A 20,095-nucleotide genomic window follows, 5' to 3' on the forward strand; every position below is an offset into this window, starting at 1 on the left:
CGACATATTGTTAGTTTGATTGTAGTGTTTGTATAGGCTCACACAGATTTTCATATTAATTAAACTAGAATTATCATGCGATGGGCATGAACCACCATATATATATATCGGTAGGTATCAGTTTTTATCGTTCCCCTTCATTATTCCAGTTTCAATTTGCATCTTTTGTCACATGTCGCCAAATTATGATTCTGATTAACTTATTCGAACAGATTTTTTTGCATTTTTAAACTTTACTCCAGTGGATAGTAAAAGGTCAGAGGTACCCATACATCAGTCATTTCATTTTTCACCTAATAAACCCATCGCAAAGTTGGCCAGCCCTTTGCAGCAATTTTCGTTAATGTTGTTTTTCGCGTGTGCTTCTTGTTCGGCGGATTAGCTGTGGCTTGTGATATGGCGGATATACAAATTTTATGTAATTCAATTGTATATCCGCCATATCACGGGCCACTTGACGAGCACCAACATTAATTTCGTAATTCTATTTCTTTGGGGGGCTGGCCTAGTTAGATAAGCCTCATCATTTTTTTTTATATTGACGTGTGTATAATTTCATTACATGTTCATGCTTAGTTGGGTTAATTATCATTTGTATTTTTATTTCAAATACTGCTTTTGCCCTCATGCACGGGAGAGTCCAAGGTTACTACTGATACAAGGCGTTTGGGTTTAAAAAAAACTGACTACAGAGATCAGCCCGAATAATATGACCTCGAAACTAAATGAACCTAATCCTGCAAAAACAGTTGCCTTATGTACGTTTCCACGTTATTAGCTATGAGGATGTACCGTGTTTCCCCGAAAATAAGACCTACCCTGAAAATAAGACCTACCCTGAAAATGAGACCTAGCTTGAATTTAGAAAATGATTTTATTATAAGCCCTCCCCTTAAAATAGGACCTAGTCAATAACGCGAAACTCTTTTTGGACCCAGTTGATAGCAAGAAATCTCTCCTACACGTTGTAATGATTGGTATTAGGTAATCTATGTTTTGCAGTTATTTTGAATAAAATGTGTTATGTATAAGTAAATGGATATCGGTTTTCATATTTTTTATATTTGAAAATCCCGTAATTCTCTACTTTGTAATTTTGCAGCAGAATAAAATTTTTAGGGCCAGAAAAGGGGAGCGAGGAAAACTGCGGGACGACACGGCTGGGGTTCAGGGCGCGCTTAAGCGCCCTGAGAAAATTTTGAGAAATAGGCACCAAAATAGGCTCTAAGCTTGATTTTAGATACACCTAGCATCGCGGTTTGTTATGTAATAAAATCAATAATTATAATATTTAGCTGATAGAATTCCCGGGAAATAGATAACAAGCACGACTTTCAACCGTAAATATATATATACTACTACGTTTCAACAAGTAATTTGCAACTGATAGTGACTAATGAAGTTACTTGCTCATCTGGCATTGTATGAATGGCTACTTATGGCTTGTTTTGTTACACATTTCACATTTTTTTGAACATGTGTGTTTGACTTTTGTATGAATTAAATTTTGAAATACGCGCGTCAACTGATCATAATGGCGCATAATGTTGTATTCCTTCAGGACTGAAATATTTTGTTGGTAAGAAGACAAATCGCTGAAGTTTGATTCTTTTCAATAAAGAAATAAAAACGCTGTCATTCATCTAAAAAACGTCTGTTTTCAGTGCCTAGTTTTCGTTTTGTGACATCTTTGGGCTTTCTTAATATACGGCAAATATCTAAAATACTGAAGTGTGTAATTCTAATACCCATACGTATACATAAGATACCGGTATAATTCAATTGTTGCGAAATAAACGTGCTTAAACTGTGATAATGATGTAACAATAGACGGTATCTAAAACTCAAAAGGTACTACATGAAGGGTTAGCTCGTTAAACTATTTCACTCAAGTTCGGCGGGCCATTTTAAATCGTCACGCCGGCCGTAATTGGCCCGCAGACTGCGGTTTAGAACCCCTCATCTACACTGATAAATATGCCATAGTCGTTATATTTGAATACAATTATACTTGAGTTAGGAAATAAAAATGTGGAATCGCACCTCAAAGTTAGGGGGGGTGTTTGAAATTTTAGGGGGGGTGTTCACCCCCTACAGGGGGGGTGTAGGGAAATCACTGTGCTCGACACTCTCTGTCAACTTCACGTTTCTTGGGATATTCCATGGTTAATAAAACTTAATATAAAATCTAATTTCTAAAATCTATTTATATTTAGAATATAAATATAACTGATACCAGTAGTGGGGAATGTTTACAACGCTCTATGCTTTGATCTTATATTGTTCGTTTAACAAGTGTGCTAACGCAATTGTTTGTTCACTAAGGCAATTGTTTATTTTACCAGCTCGCACTGTCAGTGCGGTCAACTTTCAGGAATGATGCGTCGGACCGCATTACAGAGTGTGGTTGGATACAGTCAGCGGGCCGGACAAAATCTCGTCGCGAAAAGCCGTATTATTACAAAAAATACTTCGGTATCCAATCTTTGTCAAATGCTTGACACTCTCTGTCAACTTTACGTTTCTTGGGATATTCCATGGTTAATAAAACTTAATATAGAATCTAATTTCTATTTATATTTAGAATATAAATATAACTGATACCAGTAGTGGGGAATGTTTACAACGCTCTATGCTTTGATCTTATATTATTCGTTTAACAAGTGTGCTAACGCAATTGTTTGTTCACTAAGGCAATTGTTTATTTCACCAGCTCGCACTGTCAGTGCGGTCAACTTTCAGGAATGATGCGTCGGACCGCATTACAGAGTGTGGTTGGATACAGTCAGCGGGCCGGACAAAATCTCGTCGCGAAAACGGTGCGGATAAAATCTTATCACTGACCACGTTGCGATTTCTTACAATATCGGCCAAATTAATCCGGGTGAAAATAAAGTATTGAGGTGAAGTTATATAATATATTTTATCGTATACCATTGCTTGTTTTCTAGTCGACAAAAAATACAAATCTCTCTCTCTTTTATTGATTTGGGTAATTCCAACGACTAACATAATTTTAACAAAACCACGTAGACTCAAATTAACAGCAACTTAATACGCCGGATTCTATTTGAAATGCTAAAACACCCTCCTTCAATGAAAAGTGTGGCCCACTAAAAAAACGTAGGATAGTATTAACGTATTTATCACTGGAGAGAAAAAAGCCGAAAACGAAGGTTCAATCATATGTAGAACCAGAGCTCCTCATCCATTTACTTTACCGGCAATCATCTCGCGCATAATTGTCCCACACGGGGGCTAATCAGAGGCGCCGTGGCGAGCGTAATCCTAACCCCTATCACGTTGCGCCACACCGCAGAGCCTTATGTTGTTTCGCATGCGATGCCCGTCAAGGTCACTACACTCATTCAGAAAACTCCACCATGAATACAAAGAATTATGTTATGAATCAGGCTAAGTTGATTGATGTGAGACTTGATGCAATTCAAATTAATACGATCAGGGAACAGTAATGCAATGAAACCAGCTAGTCTGAAAAATTTTGTTCCCAAGGTTCGATACACAATGATGTACAAAATGTATTAACAAAAACTGTTATGATAATTAATCCATGTGCACACCTGAGAGGTTGCGTTTCCGTGGCTCAGTCCATGTACACACATGGGAGTCAATATACCGGCCATCAACTCCTTGTAATACAAGTCATAGCATCTTCGTCCCAAATTTGATGCAGTCACTTACAATAATATACATATAAAACTAGCACAAAAAATATGTCTTGAGCAGAAGGGCTGCAAATATTTTATATCAGGAATTTTTAGTAACCATGCTGGTAATTCAAGTCCGTATTGACGATAAATTTCTGACTACTATGTGGCAATTCACGGTATTGCAGGAGAGGTAATTCATATTATATGCAATCCTTTTGAAATCTCTTTGCTTGACTCCGAACTTTTTTCTCATATTCCTGCGGGTTATGACTGGAAGGAAAAATATTGCCATAAACTTTTAGCCAGAAAAGCAGAAAGAAACACTATTTTATTAGTCATTAAATAGATGAAATAGAGACTAATTGAATCTACATATCAGTTAAAGAAGACCTGCTCAACAAAGCATATTGTAGAAATGCAGCGTTTTGGAAATGAGTATGATGTTGCCATGAGCCCATGATAGGGAAGTGGAGTCTTACATTAATATTCCTTCATTTGAGGTCTTGAATTTAAAATCTAACAATGAAAATTTACTAGGCAAATGGAGACACCTTCAATTGCCAAGGCAATAACATAAATATTTTAGATTTGCCTAGGTGAGGGGGAAAAGAATGTGTCATATAATTACCTGTATGCTGAATAAGCTTCAGCTTGTGCTGGGTCGTTTATATTTGGCTCAGTCAGCAGATCTTGGATGCCAAGTAATATCTAAATTATGATACAAAATGCAAAATAAAAAAAGGGCCCAGATTGTTTTATTGAAGTTTTTTTGCAATTTGTAAAAATCTAATAAAATGAGTAATGTTAGGGTTACGGCATTCAGGTTAGTTGAGAAAATTTAGATTTCAATTTTTACTAAACCACATTTTAGACACACTAAACGCCATAACCAATATATAAATTTCAAACCGCTTAAATCTCAAGAATAAACTTGTATCGCATTGATTACAGTCAATGAAATCAGTATAATCTACTCATCTTTTTGATGTCGTCATTTGTGTTTTACAAAAATAAGTTTTTGTACATGCGTTTTGATTGAACGTCATTTTTATGCTGGGAGTGTACCTATTTCAAGGTTGACCTATTTTCAAGGTTGAAAAAAGACAATGAAACAGGCAGAATCAGCTAATTTTGAGTTCACCATGCTCATTTCACAAAGCAAGATAATTCAAATAAATGTCACATTGCGAAAAACTGCAAGCATTTTAACCACCATATTTTACAGACCATAAGGTGCACCGAATTATAGTGAGCACTCACAATAAATGCGGCGCGGCGGTGTGGCTCAACGGGCTAAGCGTTAGGAATACGCTCGCCACCGCACCTCTAATTACTCTGCGTGGGTTCACAGGTTCGAATCCCATGCAGGGATGATTATGTGCGAGAGGATTGCTGGACTCCTCGCCGTCGTTGGGTGGTTCACTGACCGCTGTTCGGTTACGGCTTCCTCTACCACCAAGTCCATGCTTCCGAAAACAAACAGTATAACTAATCCCATACCTGACTTGGAATGGTAACCGGACGAGAGGCCGTGGTTCGCCAATGGATAAGCCATCTTATCGACTTTCCTCTCCCCCGGGATAAATATGTAAATCCTATCCTATTCTATCCTAAATTACTCAGGTTTTTTCATACATAAGGCACACTGTGCATAAGACGCAACCATTACAAGTACTATCTAGTTTTGAGTGTACGCAATAAAGTACTACCTGTTCCATATATTATGCGCACGATCGATTTTGAAGAAAAAAAAGGTGCCATATGGTCCGTAAAATACGGTAGAATGAATTGGGATTGATAGGATTCCAATTGGTGAATCACCAATGCCTAACCTGTTTAATGGTGATAGCAGGTCTCCAATCCTTTTCTTCATCCAGAATAGAAAGACAAACAGTACCAGATGGATAAACATTGGGGTGGAACAAGGGAGGTTCAAACTTGCATTTAGGTGGTGAAGAAGGATAATCATCTTTGAATATAATTTTCAGCTTGTATAAACCACCTTCCCACGCAGTCTATGGATATAAAAAATGTTAATGTTACTTCACACTACGATGTCAGGAAATACATTATTACCATTACATGAAAAAAACCACTTGTCACAATCATATAACATCCTACACAATTTCTTCGAGACAAGAATATTCTAACAAAGCAATAGTACAATGGAAATGCATCAAAACTTGCATTTATTGTATTCACTTAAATTTCATGTGTTGCTTCGCTTGCGTAGTTCAACGCGACCATTTTCATAGTCAATAAAGATATAGTGGTATTAAGGTTTCAACAAGTTATTCAATATAGATTCGCATACTGCCCCTTGCTTTGTTGGTACAATCACTCAATACAATACTGATACAGCTTAAATAATTATTAAATATAACATCTCAATGCCAAAAACATTGTCCAGTAGCCAATGGCTTGAATATGCAATGATAACTTACCCCAGCCTTTCCAGGAATTGCTGAAAAATAATAAAATAGATTGAAAAATTTTTTTTATTGGGTAGAAAATGGAACAAGATGATTTTTAAAAGATAAGAGAAAGAGATTTTATTCCCACAAAACAATGTTAAAAAAGAACAATAGTATCCGATTTTTTTGTATAGAAATACAGTGCTGTGAATACTTGAACATTGAATTGTGTTGGTTAGTATGCAACAAGACCTTTACAGGTCACTGAGACTCCTGACCATTTTATTTACTCTGTGATCAAACTGTCAGTATGGATTATCACAATATGAAATTATAAAATAAAGACAGAAAATGAGTCGGCTGATAAATAATTATTTATTTTTTCTACTAGCCGACACTTTACATCAGATTTATTGTATAGTTCAGAGGGCATGTGTAAAATTGTGTATATATTATATTACACTTTGATCAAGTACAATACTGATCCCATCCACAGAACCTGGTTCCGTGTAGATTCATTATTTTGTCAACCAAAATACAAACAGTCATAAATACAAATGAAATGTAACATAAATGAAAATTGCTTTGATAAGACAACTACGACTTACCAATAAGGTAATATAACCAAGCAGTTACTAATTCCAAGTAGAACATGATATTTATGACAATTTTGAACTAAAATTTCAGGTTATGATATCTGAAACAATATCTCACCACAATCCCATGTCATCAAATTGAATGTTCCATCTGGATTCTTCACTGGTCTTGCCACAAAACCCTATATAAGAGAAAAATTTGAACCCAGCAAAAAAACATTTCTTTCTCACATATTTTTGGACATGTTCATGGTTTATTTATATTAATATTTGAGTTATTGATTCATTAATCTTACATTCATACATACAATAACGCTAAATGCCCTATCAATCCCAGCCCTCATATCGTAATGCTAATCAGAAATTGAATAAGTGAAATTTCTCTTTCACAAACGAGAAATAAGTCTAATGTAGGCCTACTAAGTATAAGCGATTTCTGAGAATATTAGCTTTAAATAACCAGAACATGATTACAAAAATGAATTGTCAGATTGCATTTCAAAATATACAATAATTCTCACAAAAGGGTGGTCTTTTCTCCATGCCTTTCTTTCTTCTGACAATCTAGAGGGGGCAATTCCAGACATCGGTAAGGTGGATTATAGGACTCAAGCAATAAACAAATAGCAGAGTTAGGTGGAAGTTTTTTATTGAAATTCACGCTGAGAACACTCCAGTCTAACCTCGATTGGCATACGTCATGTAAGCAGACTACTCAATCCGCAAAAAAGTCTTTGCAGTGCAGCAGTATACCGTATATTATTTAACTGTTAGTTAGGTAAAATGAAGTCATGATAATATTAGCTGTTCATGAGATTAGATGACTTCTTTGAATAAAACAAAAATAGGACTGAAAAATGAACACTGTAATTCAGTCATCGGTTTTCTGATTTTAATCAAGGCAAATATACTCTACTTAATATTCATCAGACATTTTCTTTTTCTGCACACTTTTATATTACACTATCCAGCTATCAGCAGCAGTCTGTCCATTTGCATTTTTATGTTACCTATATTCACGTATTACTACTACCGGTATATCTGTATATTATACTTGGGGAGGAAAATAATCAAAATGTAATGAAATGTTTATGTAAAATCTAAGTGATCTGCTTAATCTATATCAGTCATGAAATCATTGTGCACTGAAGTAACACAATACTGCAATAGGTAACAGAATAAATTTCTCAGTCAATTATGGGAGATAACTTCAAATACATAGTCTACTACCAGTATGTTCCTCATGCACAACAAATTGCCATCAAAAGTGATTTTCTGAAAAAATTGTGATTTCTCTAATTGATTTATATTGCCACTGATACAAGAGGCAGAATAAAAATGTCAACAATAAGTATTTTTCTGTTTTGGTTCTACCACATAGGCTATATTTTTTATTTAGAATTGTTATCTTTGGTTTTAAGATAGGATTTACATTTTTATCCTGGTGGAGAAGAAAGTCGAAGAGACGGCTTAATCATACACCCGCATGCAGGCATGAGATTCGAACCTACGAAGGGCACCGTAATCACAGGCGCAGTGACGAGCGTATTCGTACTTCGTAGCGCTTAGAACGATGGGCCCCACCGCCAAGCCAGGTTTCATTCGCTCTCCTGATTCTGTGGCCAGTTTTTATTTGTTACTGTCAGAATAAATTACAGGTAGACTATACCTCTGTGAAGCTAGCAGCAAAACACGAAATTGTGACTGACAGAATCGCAGAAAATACCCACGCGTAAAATTAAATGTTCCCAATGATTTTTAAAAGAAAGTGTATATTTTGATTAGTTTCACAATAGCAATTAAGGCAAAACAATCATTAACTACACTCCTCGTATTGTTAATATATAGTAAACAAGCTAAAGCGACTGTTACAGTGCACACAATTTTTTTATAATTTTTTGAGAGATATTTAAAAATGACTGAATTTTCGTCGTGTAACATGGTCGTTTCATGAAAACCTCCAATAAAGGCAGCATTGCAACACCATTGGTGAAAAGTAGAAACCTCAAAGATTCGATTTCATTATGTCAGAACAGTCTCAGCACGTTTTGACTTGATCATATATAATACTAAACATAGCGTATATTCTTCTTGATCAGAATTTTCAATTTTCATATTTACCTTGTAAGTGAACACTATATGCACGTGGAACCTATATTCAATGTGTAAAAATATTCTGGCTGAAAGTGCTGCTAGCTTCACAGTGGTGTAGACTATACCTGTATACTGTACCGGTACGGTATTTTATCAATTAACGTTAGTACTTTTTCAATGCTTGTATGCCGCTCACAGTTTATGGAGACGGAACATACCGGTGTGAAGAAATATCAGACAGAATTCAGGAAATTTGGAGGAGATATAATTCAACATATTCATCCTGAGGAAGCAAGTGCAGTTTTAAGTATTCTGTGGCGTCTGTAGCTGCCGCAAAACCATGGCGGTATTTCTATTCCATGGCCGCTATGGCCAATCCTATCATGGTTAACTGATTAACCATGAACCTATGATGACGACTGACTTTTAAGCTGCCACAAACCAATGACGAGCTGCCGTTACCGCGGCAGCAAATCGAAAACCAATGGCAGGTAAAATTTTGCTGTCGTAACCACGATAGGTGGGCCGTAAAGACAGAGCTGTCCCTTATGATGACAAGGATTGGGTAAGTTGGAACGTTTTTCTTATGGATACAGTTTTGATGTATTTGGGGTTAGGGTTTAAGTAGATATAATTCCGCATGATCAATCAAAATCTGGTGCATGAATTTGTGAATATACAGTTAATACTGATTACTGAATAGCGCTATAAAACCGTGGCAAGAGATGCCGCGGTTCGTTCGTGGCAGGAGCTGCCATGAAGTGGTAACAACTGTGCCTCTGAGGAAGAGTATATAAGTATAATAATATAAGTATATTTTGATTTTCCCGCAAAAAAATCATACACCAAACACAAACAATGAACACACAGAAGATTGGGTTGGGAAAATCGGGGAAACTGGCAAAACCTTTATAAAGGTTTAATACATGCGTCAGTTTACCCACATTCAACACAAAAACATATATTCAAAATAAAAAAGACAAAGACACGAACGGGTATCATTCATTGTGGTGTATCATTCGGGCGTCAAACTTGTGTAACATAAACACTCGGTGGGTCCCAACAATGACATTAAACAACATGATGCGCAACTCCGGCATTTTTGTCCGAAGATCGTATTCGATAGCACGCTCCAATGCACATACTTGACGAGACGAAAACGAGCGGATGTGTGCTGCTTTCAAGGCGTAGCACGAATGGTGTTCGTGCCTGCTTTGACAGTTGTTGTCGATTTTAATGATATTTTTGAAAGTTGGGGTAAAAAGAAATCGGTAAAAAGTAAGGTGAATACTATTGTTGTATATCACACCCACTATTCGTCTAATCTCAATTTCCTATTATTTATTCACAGGACAACTATAGCAGACGGGGAGATATCAGAAGTCTGGCGACATATCAGTGACAGTGTGATTCCAAGAAATATAATGCAATTGAAAATAGAAAATTGCAATAGAAAAACAACCTATGGAGACATGCAAAGACATTTGACCCTCCGGTAGAGTTGTGTATGGCCCCCACATCCTGCAGGGCTTGAGGAAATTAACTAAAAATTCCAAAGCGTAAGATTGCATAAGCGGTCTTATTTGTAAAAAGGCACAAAACACGCCAGACATACTTAAAACAGCTTTGGTAATGAGGATTACGGGTACCTCACTGCACCTGTGTTATATTTGGTTCATCAACTTTTGGTAGTACTATAGAAGAAATTCCGGAAGGGGTATAATCATCATTCATGATAAAATACTATCATATATTTTTTGAACAACGTCAATCTAGACCAGGGATCTCAAACTCGCGGCCCCAGAGAACTTCCAGTGCGGCCCTCGAACGCTTAACAATAATTGTAATAGTATTTTGGAAGTTTTTTTTTTATCTAAATGTAATAGATTTTTCAAACCTTCTAAAGTGAAATTGATTATTCACACAGAAAACAATTTACTGAAAGTAGTTTTGGAATATTAATTTTTTTTGTCCACATTTTGACCCAATTAAGAATACACATCAAGCTAGCAAAAGAATACTTGAATAAAACACTTGAGTAATTAAATTAAACGCAAAGTACACGAAGAAGGTGGCATTTTCGAAGAAAATGGGAGTTGTCACATTTCTGCTCTTCACAAAATTCTGAAGCACATTGTTTAATTTGTCATATTTCCATCAATACAATCAAAAAACACAATAAGCTCAGCAGTCAATATGACAAATTCGAAGACCAACTTCGAACAGAAAATTTCCATGTGTTTGTATATTAATATAATTATACAACGACTTAGTTACTAAAAATCAATATCAATAATAATTCAAGCAATCCTATGCCACGCAATGTAGTGCAAAATGTCTTGTCGAAAAAATCTGTCATTTGTTTTTTTACTGATCTATACATGAAATGATAAAAGTAACTTTTTTGCATTACTGGAATTAATTAAACATTCGTAAAGATCCAGATAAACCCATGATCATGTGGCCTCGTTAGTTAGAGTTGGTACTATAAAATCATTTCAGACTGGCCTTAGTATGCTGGTGACACAAAAAAGATGCCAAACGCCAGGACGAATGTAATTATTAAAACATTGAGTTTATACTGTAGTATTTTTGTTAATTTTAGGTTCATATATTTAGATTAAGTTATTTTTAGTGTATGTATTATTCTTTCCTTATTCAAAGCTTGTTCAAAAATGATTTTGATGGTTGTACATAGAATTTTACGATTTTTTATAATAAATACTGTAACTTGCAAATGTTGCAATAATAGTGGAATGCAAATATTAATATGTAATTGCATTTGAAATTGAAGAAAATATTAAAACTTAATCCAACTGTTTAGTTGCATCACAATATATGTCACAAACTAAAACTATCTTAAAAATATCTTTTAAGTATACATTATCAAAAACTGTTTGCGGCTCTTTTTACAATTTTTAAAATGCAATGCGGCTCTCGAAAACCCATGAGTTTGACACCACTGATCTATTCTAGACGATTCAAGCATTGCTTTGGGAAATTATATCACTTCAATTAAATTGAAATAATCTCGCTATATTAAATACAAAATCGTTGCTATCATAAAGGTAAACCAATTCAGCCACTCGAAATATATTGGCCTTCACAAAGCAATGGAGGCAAAATTGAGAGTTCATGAGCTATGAACATTTGTTCTTTTCTTTGTCTTGAACTTTCCATACTCCACAGCCCCTATTAATTTTTTTTAATTTTAATTACCATGTGATGGTCATACATATCTTTAACTTGTATTTTCTGTCATGATGTATTATCTCAATGTGCCAAACTATTAATTTGTGTGCATATTTTGCTTCCAGATGACATAAATGTATTGTCATGTTTATTACCTCAGCTTGGAGTATTGACAAGAAAAAGGTGCCAGTAAATTAGGTAAAAAAATTTTCAACTCATTGTTATAATCAGAATTCACAATCAATAGGAATTATAAACAGCCAACAATCAGTGAGAATTATATGCGAAATCCCTCAGAATAAATTTGTCTAAAATCGGAGGAAGGCAAAAAATATAGGTAGTTTCCATTCACACAAGCATTTCAAGAAGACTTGCTCGAGCCAAACTAAATGAGCATCGTCAGGTGATCGGTAAGGCTGCAAGTTGAATTCAGCCCTGCAACCTCCTGCATAGAAGATAATATTAATTAGTGGGCTATGAGCTAAATTCCTAAATTTAAACAAACCTATCTACGATGCATTATGTACCAGCAATGTTACCTACGATTAACTGAATATGTAATATGTCTAATAAATTCACCTACAAAAGCAAGTTCGATAGGTGCAAACTTTGTGTTATGGAATTGTATCGCAGCACAGTTTTGTATGACACCCTCTTTAAATGAAATTTCAATGATTAAGCGCAAACATTAAAATTACTAACTTCGAACTTTGTCATTATCTGCAAAATGTTCCACACAAATCTTTCCGCTATCGCGTTTGTAATCTTCTCTGATAAAAAAAAAACGTCTATGATGTCCAGAATTGCTCTTTACAGCTTGCCTGTTATTCCAGCTTTCCAAGTAAGCAAAACTTCTTAGATATAGAGATTATTTTGTTTCGTTACAGGCGCAAAAAGGCAGGTACTACACGTAAAAAAGACGCCGAGTAGCAAAAGCGAGCGGAAAACGGACGCGAAAGGCGACGAGAAATATGTGCATTGGAGCGTATCATGAAATACAATGTTTTGCCTGTAGTCTTATGGAGTGACGTCAGAGTTGCCTATCATGTTGTTTAATGTCATTGGTCCCAATTAATGAATACACTTTGATAGGATAGAATGCATGTTTATGGCATGTCTGTATGTGTATATTGAAGAATTTTTGCAGGTTTTAGTAAGCTTTCTGGTGATTTTTGCATGTTTTAGCTTGATAAATGACAAATATTGATCAATGTGTTTGCACAATAAAAGTGCTTGTTTTGTATTGCACTGTTTACCTATCCATGGCATTGTGGCCCTTCGAACTATGCAAAAATAATTTTGTGGCCCCCGGAGCCGGCTACTCTGGAACAACCAGCTATATCTAATCACAATTCAAATTTTTACATTCACATTTTTACTACACAAATAAATTATTTGAAATAATGTATTTTTCTATCGTATCTACTTTATTTATGCGCTGAATAAAACGTCACTGTTCATCCAATAAATTGATCCAATTGATTGATTTTATGTAAATAAACTTGTTTTTATGTATTATGCGAATTCTAACATAAATCAGAACTTGGCTGGTATTCAAGTTCGGTAAAAACGTTCACGTCCCGCGATATTAAAAGAGTCGTGCAAGACTGCTCTAGGACATTGTTGCCGAGGCTGCACATCTTTTGCATCTGAGATATGGTTTTTGATTGCAAGGAAACTGATCAAATACAAGTAACAGTTAATATGCGCGCCAAAAATAGCGATCTTTTTCGATTCATTTTCTCAAATATGTTTAACATCCATCTTATCGGCTACTTTGTTTTGTCTGTCATTTAGACGTACGGTACTGCATGATATGGAAAAGAAATTAGTGCGAAGGATCTTAATCGGAATCAACTCCCCGGCCTGCAAGCTTTCGAGAGACATAATAATTCACTCATAATTCACGTGTATTCGCAAAAAAATGGATCTGCTCGCAAATCGAATTTTACTTGTTGAAAGTACAGACTATCAGGTAAATCCGGGTAAATCAGTGGGCTACGTGATTTCCGTGAAAATAGTACGATTTTTATCTGGCTAAAGTATCTATGACTATTTTATCCAACTTTTTATCTCAATGTGTATTCACACGATGGAATCGAAACGGTCATAGTTTTGAAAGTTTAGTTTTCAATGGGAGATGCAAGAACAGCTCGATTTATTTAGTCTTTGTTCAAGTCTGCCTCACATCAATACTGCTCTATGGACGTAGGTAGATGAATTCACAAAAAATTACGAGTTATTGAGATGTGTTACTGAAATATTAAAATTCAATTACCACGGAATATCTGTCGGCCATTGTGATTTCATTGTTGGAGATTGTTGTAACAAGTTAGTATTATTTATTAAAATTGAGACACTATCAGTTGAACACAGACTAGCGTCAACAGTTTAATAGCAAAGGAACACTGATTAAAAGAGCGACAGACAAAAATAAACGAACTAACTGACTAACTAAAAAAACTAACATCTTTTTTATGTCTATCGATTTATTGGCCCAACACGAATACGTCACACACTCGTGGACTTACAAAGCAGCCAATCAAAAAGTTGTCTACTGGACACGTTTCAAAACACGTGTCATCCCCTTTTTTCCGAAATAAGCATATCAAAATAAAACAACACTAACTACAACTAATAATATTGATCACAGTATATTTCAGGTGGTCGTCGAATTTTTGTAGATCTCCGTATCTGTGGTAGTACCAATCTGATTGCCAAAATTGATGTCGCTCAAAAATAGCATTTTTTTCTAGGATTGCAATAGTTTTTAAATTTATTAACAACTTTATCAAGTTTCTTTCTGTCGTCGGCTTCCGCAAAATCAAAATCACTAAAAATTTCTACCACATCTTCCCCGCCAAAATTGAGTAATATTGCTACTTCTGTGTTATTCTCTACTTTGCCTTGTCACCTGATGCTTCTAATTATATTTCAAACTGTTGCTCGAATTTCCCCCAGTTTTCGCTTAGATTTCCTTCGAAGCGGACGTTTCTGGGAGAGTTAAATTTACTCACGCTGATCAGTCTTTTAATTCTGACACCATGTTATAACAGGTTTACATTATTTATTTGGCGCTGCGGTGTGGCTCAACGGGCCAACGGCTAAGCGTTAGGAATACGCTCGCCACCGCACCTCTAATTACTCTACGTGGGTTCGCAGGTTCGAATCCAATGCAGGGATGGTTTTGTGCGAGAGGATTGCTGGACTCCTCGCCGTCGTTGGGTGACCTCTGGTCGGTTACGTCTTCCTCCACCACCAAGTTCATGCTTCCGAAAACAAACAATATAACCAATCCCATACCTGACTTGGAGTATTAACCGGACGAGAGGCCGTGGTTCGCCATATGGATAAGCCGTCTTATCGGCTTTCCTCTCCCCCGGGATGAATATCGTCACGCTAATAACCGAATTGCGTAAGTCATTTTTGGCGATTTTGAGTTTTTTATAAAATAGGTATTTATGTAATGCTGCGCACCTGTCTGTTAACTCAGATTTTATTTTAAGAATTCCGAAATCCATAAAAATGGAGATTTAGTATGACATGCACATTTGTGCAGTTGTTTTGTCATAATGAATTATCATTGTTACCGCAGGACTATTGTGACGTCACAAAGGCAAAATAACCTCGGCAAAGTATTTTCGAGTTTTTGCATCTAGGATTTTAGCTTAGCGCGTATTAATTTGAATTTATACTACAGTATAAGAAGACGTGCACTTGTGATATTCACTGTCCGAGTCCAATTCACCTTGGTTGGCTTTTATATTGGGTACATTGCTGTTTTATTCTTTATATTTAATCTTAGTCTTGTTTCGGTGGGTGTGCAGAACGTGTTATATTGATGAATTATATATTTTTAAACATAAAAAATAATGTAATTGAAACTGATTAGCTATTTTGGGGATTAGACATTGTAGATACTGAGAATTACATTCGTTTTTGAAATGTTTAGTTTTCAGGACTGGTGCATATAGTAAAGTTGCAATATTGCGTATGTCCCCAAGTCATAGACACATTTCTTTTTAAGTCACAGTGCGCCATTATGAGGTCACTTAACTGCGTCATACAAAGTAACTTACATCCGGCTACGATCAAAAAATTGAACCACGGCAAATTATTGACTCTCAATGGCATAACAGTATCATTAGGAAGTTTTCCACGTTTTTCTCAAAACTGCTAAAAATGACTTACGCAATTCGGTTATTAGCATGACGATATGTAAATCCTATCCTAATCCTATTTATTCAAATTAAGATACAATCAGTTGAACACAGTCGAGTGGTAACAGTTTACCAGCTGAGGAACACTGATTAAGAGAGCGACGACAAGAATCAAGAACTAACAGTTTTTTTATGCCTTATGACTATGCCTCGTTATGACTAATGAGAATCGGACAAAATTGAATACTACTGCACAGAGCTCAATCGGACAACTAAAAATACCAAATTGCCCAAAACAAACTAGATAGAATCAAGCAGAACTGAATAGAGTCGTATATATATATATATATGCGTGTCGAATAGTATAATCATTAAAAGACACCTAATAAGACGAGGCAGGCAGGAATCAAACTATATTATATATATGCGTATTGTCGCTAAAACATAGTATTAAACTTATTTTAAACATGCTGGTGTTGTAGGTTGATTAGTCTAGTTTGACTCCACATAAAAACCATAGCTTGTTCTAACTAATCCCCGATTGACAACATACGAGGTAAACTTGAAAGAACAATTCTTAAAAATTGACATTTGGAATATTGAACGAAGCAAATTCTATCAATTGATTACCATTAAGAAAAACCAATTTTTTGTGTCACACTGACGGACGAGAAACATTATTTACTATTTTATTGAGATTCTGAATATCTCATAAATAAAATAATTTACTAAACAAGAGAGCTATGCTCAAATATATAAACACGTAGAATAAAACAAAATATATTATCATCACTTCACCAAAAACCATAGAGTACCCTATCCTGCACGAAGCTGAAGAGCGAACTTACATGGCTATGGAAACTGACTTACTAGTACCGCTTGAACCCCTCCACTTGAATGTTAGATCAATTTCAAAATATAAAAAATCCAATAACTAACTTGCTCTCACGATGTGCCCATTTCGTCGCCTCATGAGAAACTAAGTTACCAATTCGCCAGTTTGTAATATCAATATTTCTGGATTTAACTCCATCCATGAGCCCTCTTCCACGAAAGCTGGTGGTGTTAGCCTGCGATATAACGCCCCGAGTGCTCGCCATCATCAGTGTGTTGAATACAATGAAACTAGGCTATTCTGGCATGTTTCCTTAATTAATGGTGATTTATTCACGACACGCTTTTATGCAGTGCCACGCTTAGTCGAGAAGATTGATAATTTTTTTCGGGCGAGAGTCGAGAATAAGTTTTTTTTCCACGTTTTCTTTGTGACCAGTTTTGATTTGAATTTCAAACGTAGACTTGTATTAATTAAGGACCTAAGTGTATATTTTATTATACAGTATCTGTACTTGAAAAAAAAATCAATTCTATCGTGCATCTTCACAATATACGAACATTGGGCATTACAATATACTGTGTGCTTATCTATCCTCAGGAACTCAGCTGAAGTTTAATAGTACTGGGGAAGAATCATGTGTTACGCAATCGACTTCATGCGTTACGCAATTCAAAAAACTATTTCTATATAGGCTACAGTATTTTGTTCGTTTTGCTTTGTTTTTCTAAACCGACTTTGAACTGTTTAATCTTTTTGCTGACTTCAGCAATTGTGGGTCACGTTTTATTTTTTTCGAAAATTCACGACACGTGTCTTTCAAGTTGAAGTATATTAAAAGCTCACTTTTCGTTAGTTGTATGGAACATCTGTTCCTTTCACTGCGCCATTTAGATGACATTACACTAAAAATGCGTTCACAATAAGCTGAGGTTCCGGGAATAGAGAGCACAAATGAAACTATTCTGAAAACATTAACACACTTAACATTGGAATTTACTGCTTGTTGTTTTGCATTCTGTGAACAGTTTAGTGCTTCGAATCGTGCCAAAAGTTTTTTGAATGTTCATCAAATAGGTCATCCATATTCAAATTAGGTTTGTCTTTTAGCTTCAAATGCTCTATAATTTTTAAAAGTGTCTGATATTTTGGAGAAAGATTATCCAAAAGAGACAATTTTCCAAATGTTGAATTTTCATCAAAGTCAAATCTTTTTTCTAAATACGTTATTGCAGAGTTGGGAAATAATCCAAAATCTTCAGTTGCGTCTTGAGCTTCGGTAGCACTCACATTTGCATGAAGTTGGTGAACATCATACTCAAAAAATTCTTCATCAGATGAAGATTTTAATCTATTTCTTAATTTAGTAAGAATAATGAAAACATATTCTGTTGAAGTTTCATTTTTTTTCAGTTCTTGAACAGCTAATTTAAATATCTCCATTACATGTTGTAAGAATATTAAATACATTTCAATAAGCTGAGGAACTTCTGTTGGCTCATTGTCAATCATAAGAAGTTTATGTAATTGTTTGGAACATTCAGCTGGTCTGCTCAAGAAATAAGAACTTGAAGCTTCCCAAGAAAGTAAGATTCTTTCGATGCATGGGTGCAGAGATAGCCAACTAGTAGGTACATGACGCAGAATTTCATGAAATTCCGTCTCTACAAATATATGAAAGTCTATAAGAGTTTGTCGTCTTTTTGCCGACATTGACACATGACTGTAAATTTTCAAGACACTATTTTCAATGTCAACATTCAAATTTCCTAAAGCAAATTTCAATGTATTGTGTACAATGTGTGCACTGCAGTTAGGCGTAATATTAATATCATTTAGTGTGCGAACATTAGTATGAAAAGAATGTTTTTCTCCAAAGTTGCAATTTGCGTTATCTGCACTTAAACAAGGAAAACTCTTTTCCAATCAAGTTGTAAATTGTTCATAGTGTTTTTCAAACAAGTGAACATTCCATCCGCACTTTCATCTGCATTCTCGAATAAATCAATAATATGCTATTTTCCAAGCTAAAATAAATATTCATTTGGCCAAAGCGAAATTAAAAAGAATAATTGAAAGCTTGAAATACATAAACGGAGGCGATTCAAGAACGGAATAATATCAAACACAGTACTGGAACTATCGGGCAAAACGATGTTGGAAAAAATAAAGGACAATTATCATCTTAAAAAGGACAAGGACAAAAATCTCAAATAAAGGATTGTCCTTTGAAATAAAGGACGGTTGGCAACCCTACCCTCTGCACTCAGCATCAACTTTTCTACGTGTTTTTACCATTTGTCTAATTATAATTAAATTGTGGCAGCGTGATCGAAACAGGAAGTGAAAAATCAGTGTCCCCAGCAGTGATTGCGAAGCAGCAAAAGGCGACAAATGTGTATTTGCAAATTTACGCACTCAATTTTTGTATTATCAAGCCATGAGCCATATATAACAGATTTTTTTCGCGGACCCTCTGAATGTGCTACACGGTCACGGACCCTACTTTGGGAACCACTGGTTTCGACTGAAAACGATCTCAGCAAATGGGCAAGTAACTAGAGCCTTCGCGTTATATCTGGCGTCAAGAAAGTTAGCATTTGATTCATGTAAAGAGGTGGTCGACAAAATGCGGCTCTCGAACAATTTTTGTGGCCCTCGACACCACTTTTAATGAATTTCTCATCAATATACTCTTATCTGCACATGGCTAGATGTTGTACGTCTTTTTTAGGAAGTTAGCTGGAGCGAAACACATGTCAGTTGTATGTAGTTGAAACAGAAAGAGCAGTTGGGAATTAATGTGGGTAGAGCCCTCATATGTGCATATTTGACTCAGTAGTACTTACAGTTTGCCGACCACTGATGTAAAGCGTTTTATGTTAACTTAGTTAGACTGGCGATGTAATTGGTAGATATGACATTCAAGTTGTATTGCTATAAGTTGGGCATGGTTTTCTCAAATGCGTTAAGCTGTTGCGCGAGAGGATTGCTGGACTCCTGTAGGGTGGTTTACGTAATCGCCCATCTATTACAGCTTCCTCCATCAAGTCCATGCATATGTAAACAAATGAACTGGCTAACTAACCCCACACCCGACTGGTAACCAACCTGATGAGAGGCCGTGGTTAAC

The 20,095-nt window shown here is 35.6% G+C and overlaps 1 protein-coding gene across 1 annotated transcript; it reads right to left on the minus strand.

Annotated features, from left to right (window-relative positions):
- Nucleotides 1-3,419: 3,419 nt before the first annotated feature.
- Nucleotides 3,420-7,470, minus strand: LOC120338221 (SUMO-conjugating enzyme UBC9-B-like). The gene is made up of 6 exons (XM_039406172.2): nt 7,203-7,470; nt 6,800-6,863; nt 6,116-6,135; nt 5,504-5,686; nt 4,300-4,379; nt 3,420-3,941 (listed from the first exon to the last, which is right to left on the minus strand). Exons 1-6 carry the CDS (start codon nt 7,266-7,268, stop codon nt 3,872-3,874), a joined length of 483 nt encoding a protein of 160 aa, XP_039262106.1. The 5' UTR covers nt 7,269-7,470; the 3' UTR covers nt 3,420-3,871.
- Nucleotides 7,471-20,095: the final 12,625 nt, after the last annotated feature.

The sequence above is a fragment of the Styela clava genome, chromosome 10 (assembly GCF_964204865.1).
Source record: "Styela clava chromosome 10, kaStyClav1.hap1.2, whole genome shotgun sequence".
NCBI classification, from domain to species: domain Eukaryota; kingdom Metazoa; phylum Chordata; class Ascidiacea; order Stolidobranchia; family Styelidae; genus Styela; species Styela clava.

What these genes read in the sequence shown, in the direction of transcription:
- LOC120338221 (XM_039406172.2), bottom strand. Translation starts at nt 7,268, where the DNA reads ATGTCTGGAATTGCCCCCTCTAGATTGTCAGAAGAAAGAAAGGCATGG. An exon ending in TTTGATGACATGGGATTGTG is followed by an intron (nt 6,136 to 6,799) that starts GTGAGATATTGT and finishes ATTATTTTTCAG; the next exon opens with CAATTCCTGGAAAGGCTGGG. An exon ending in GAAGCTTATTCAGCATACAG is followed by an intron (nt 3,942 to 4,299) that starts GTAATTATATGA and finishes TTTTCCTTCCAG; the next exon opens with TCATAACCCGCAGGAATATG.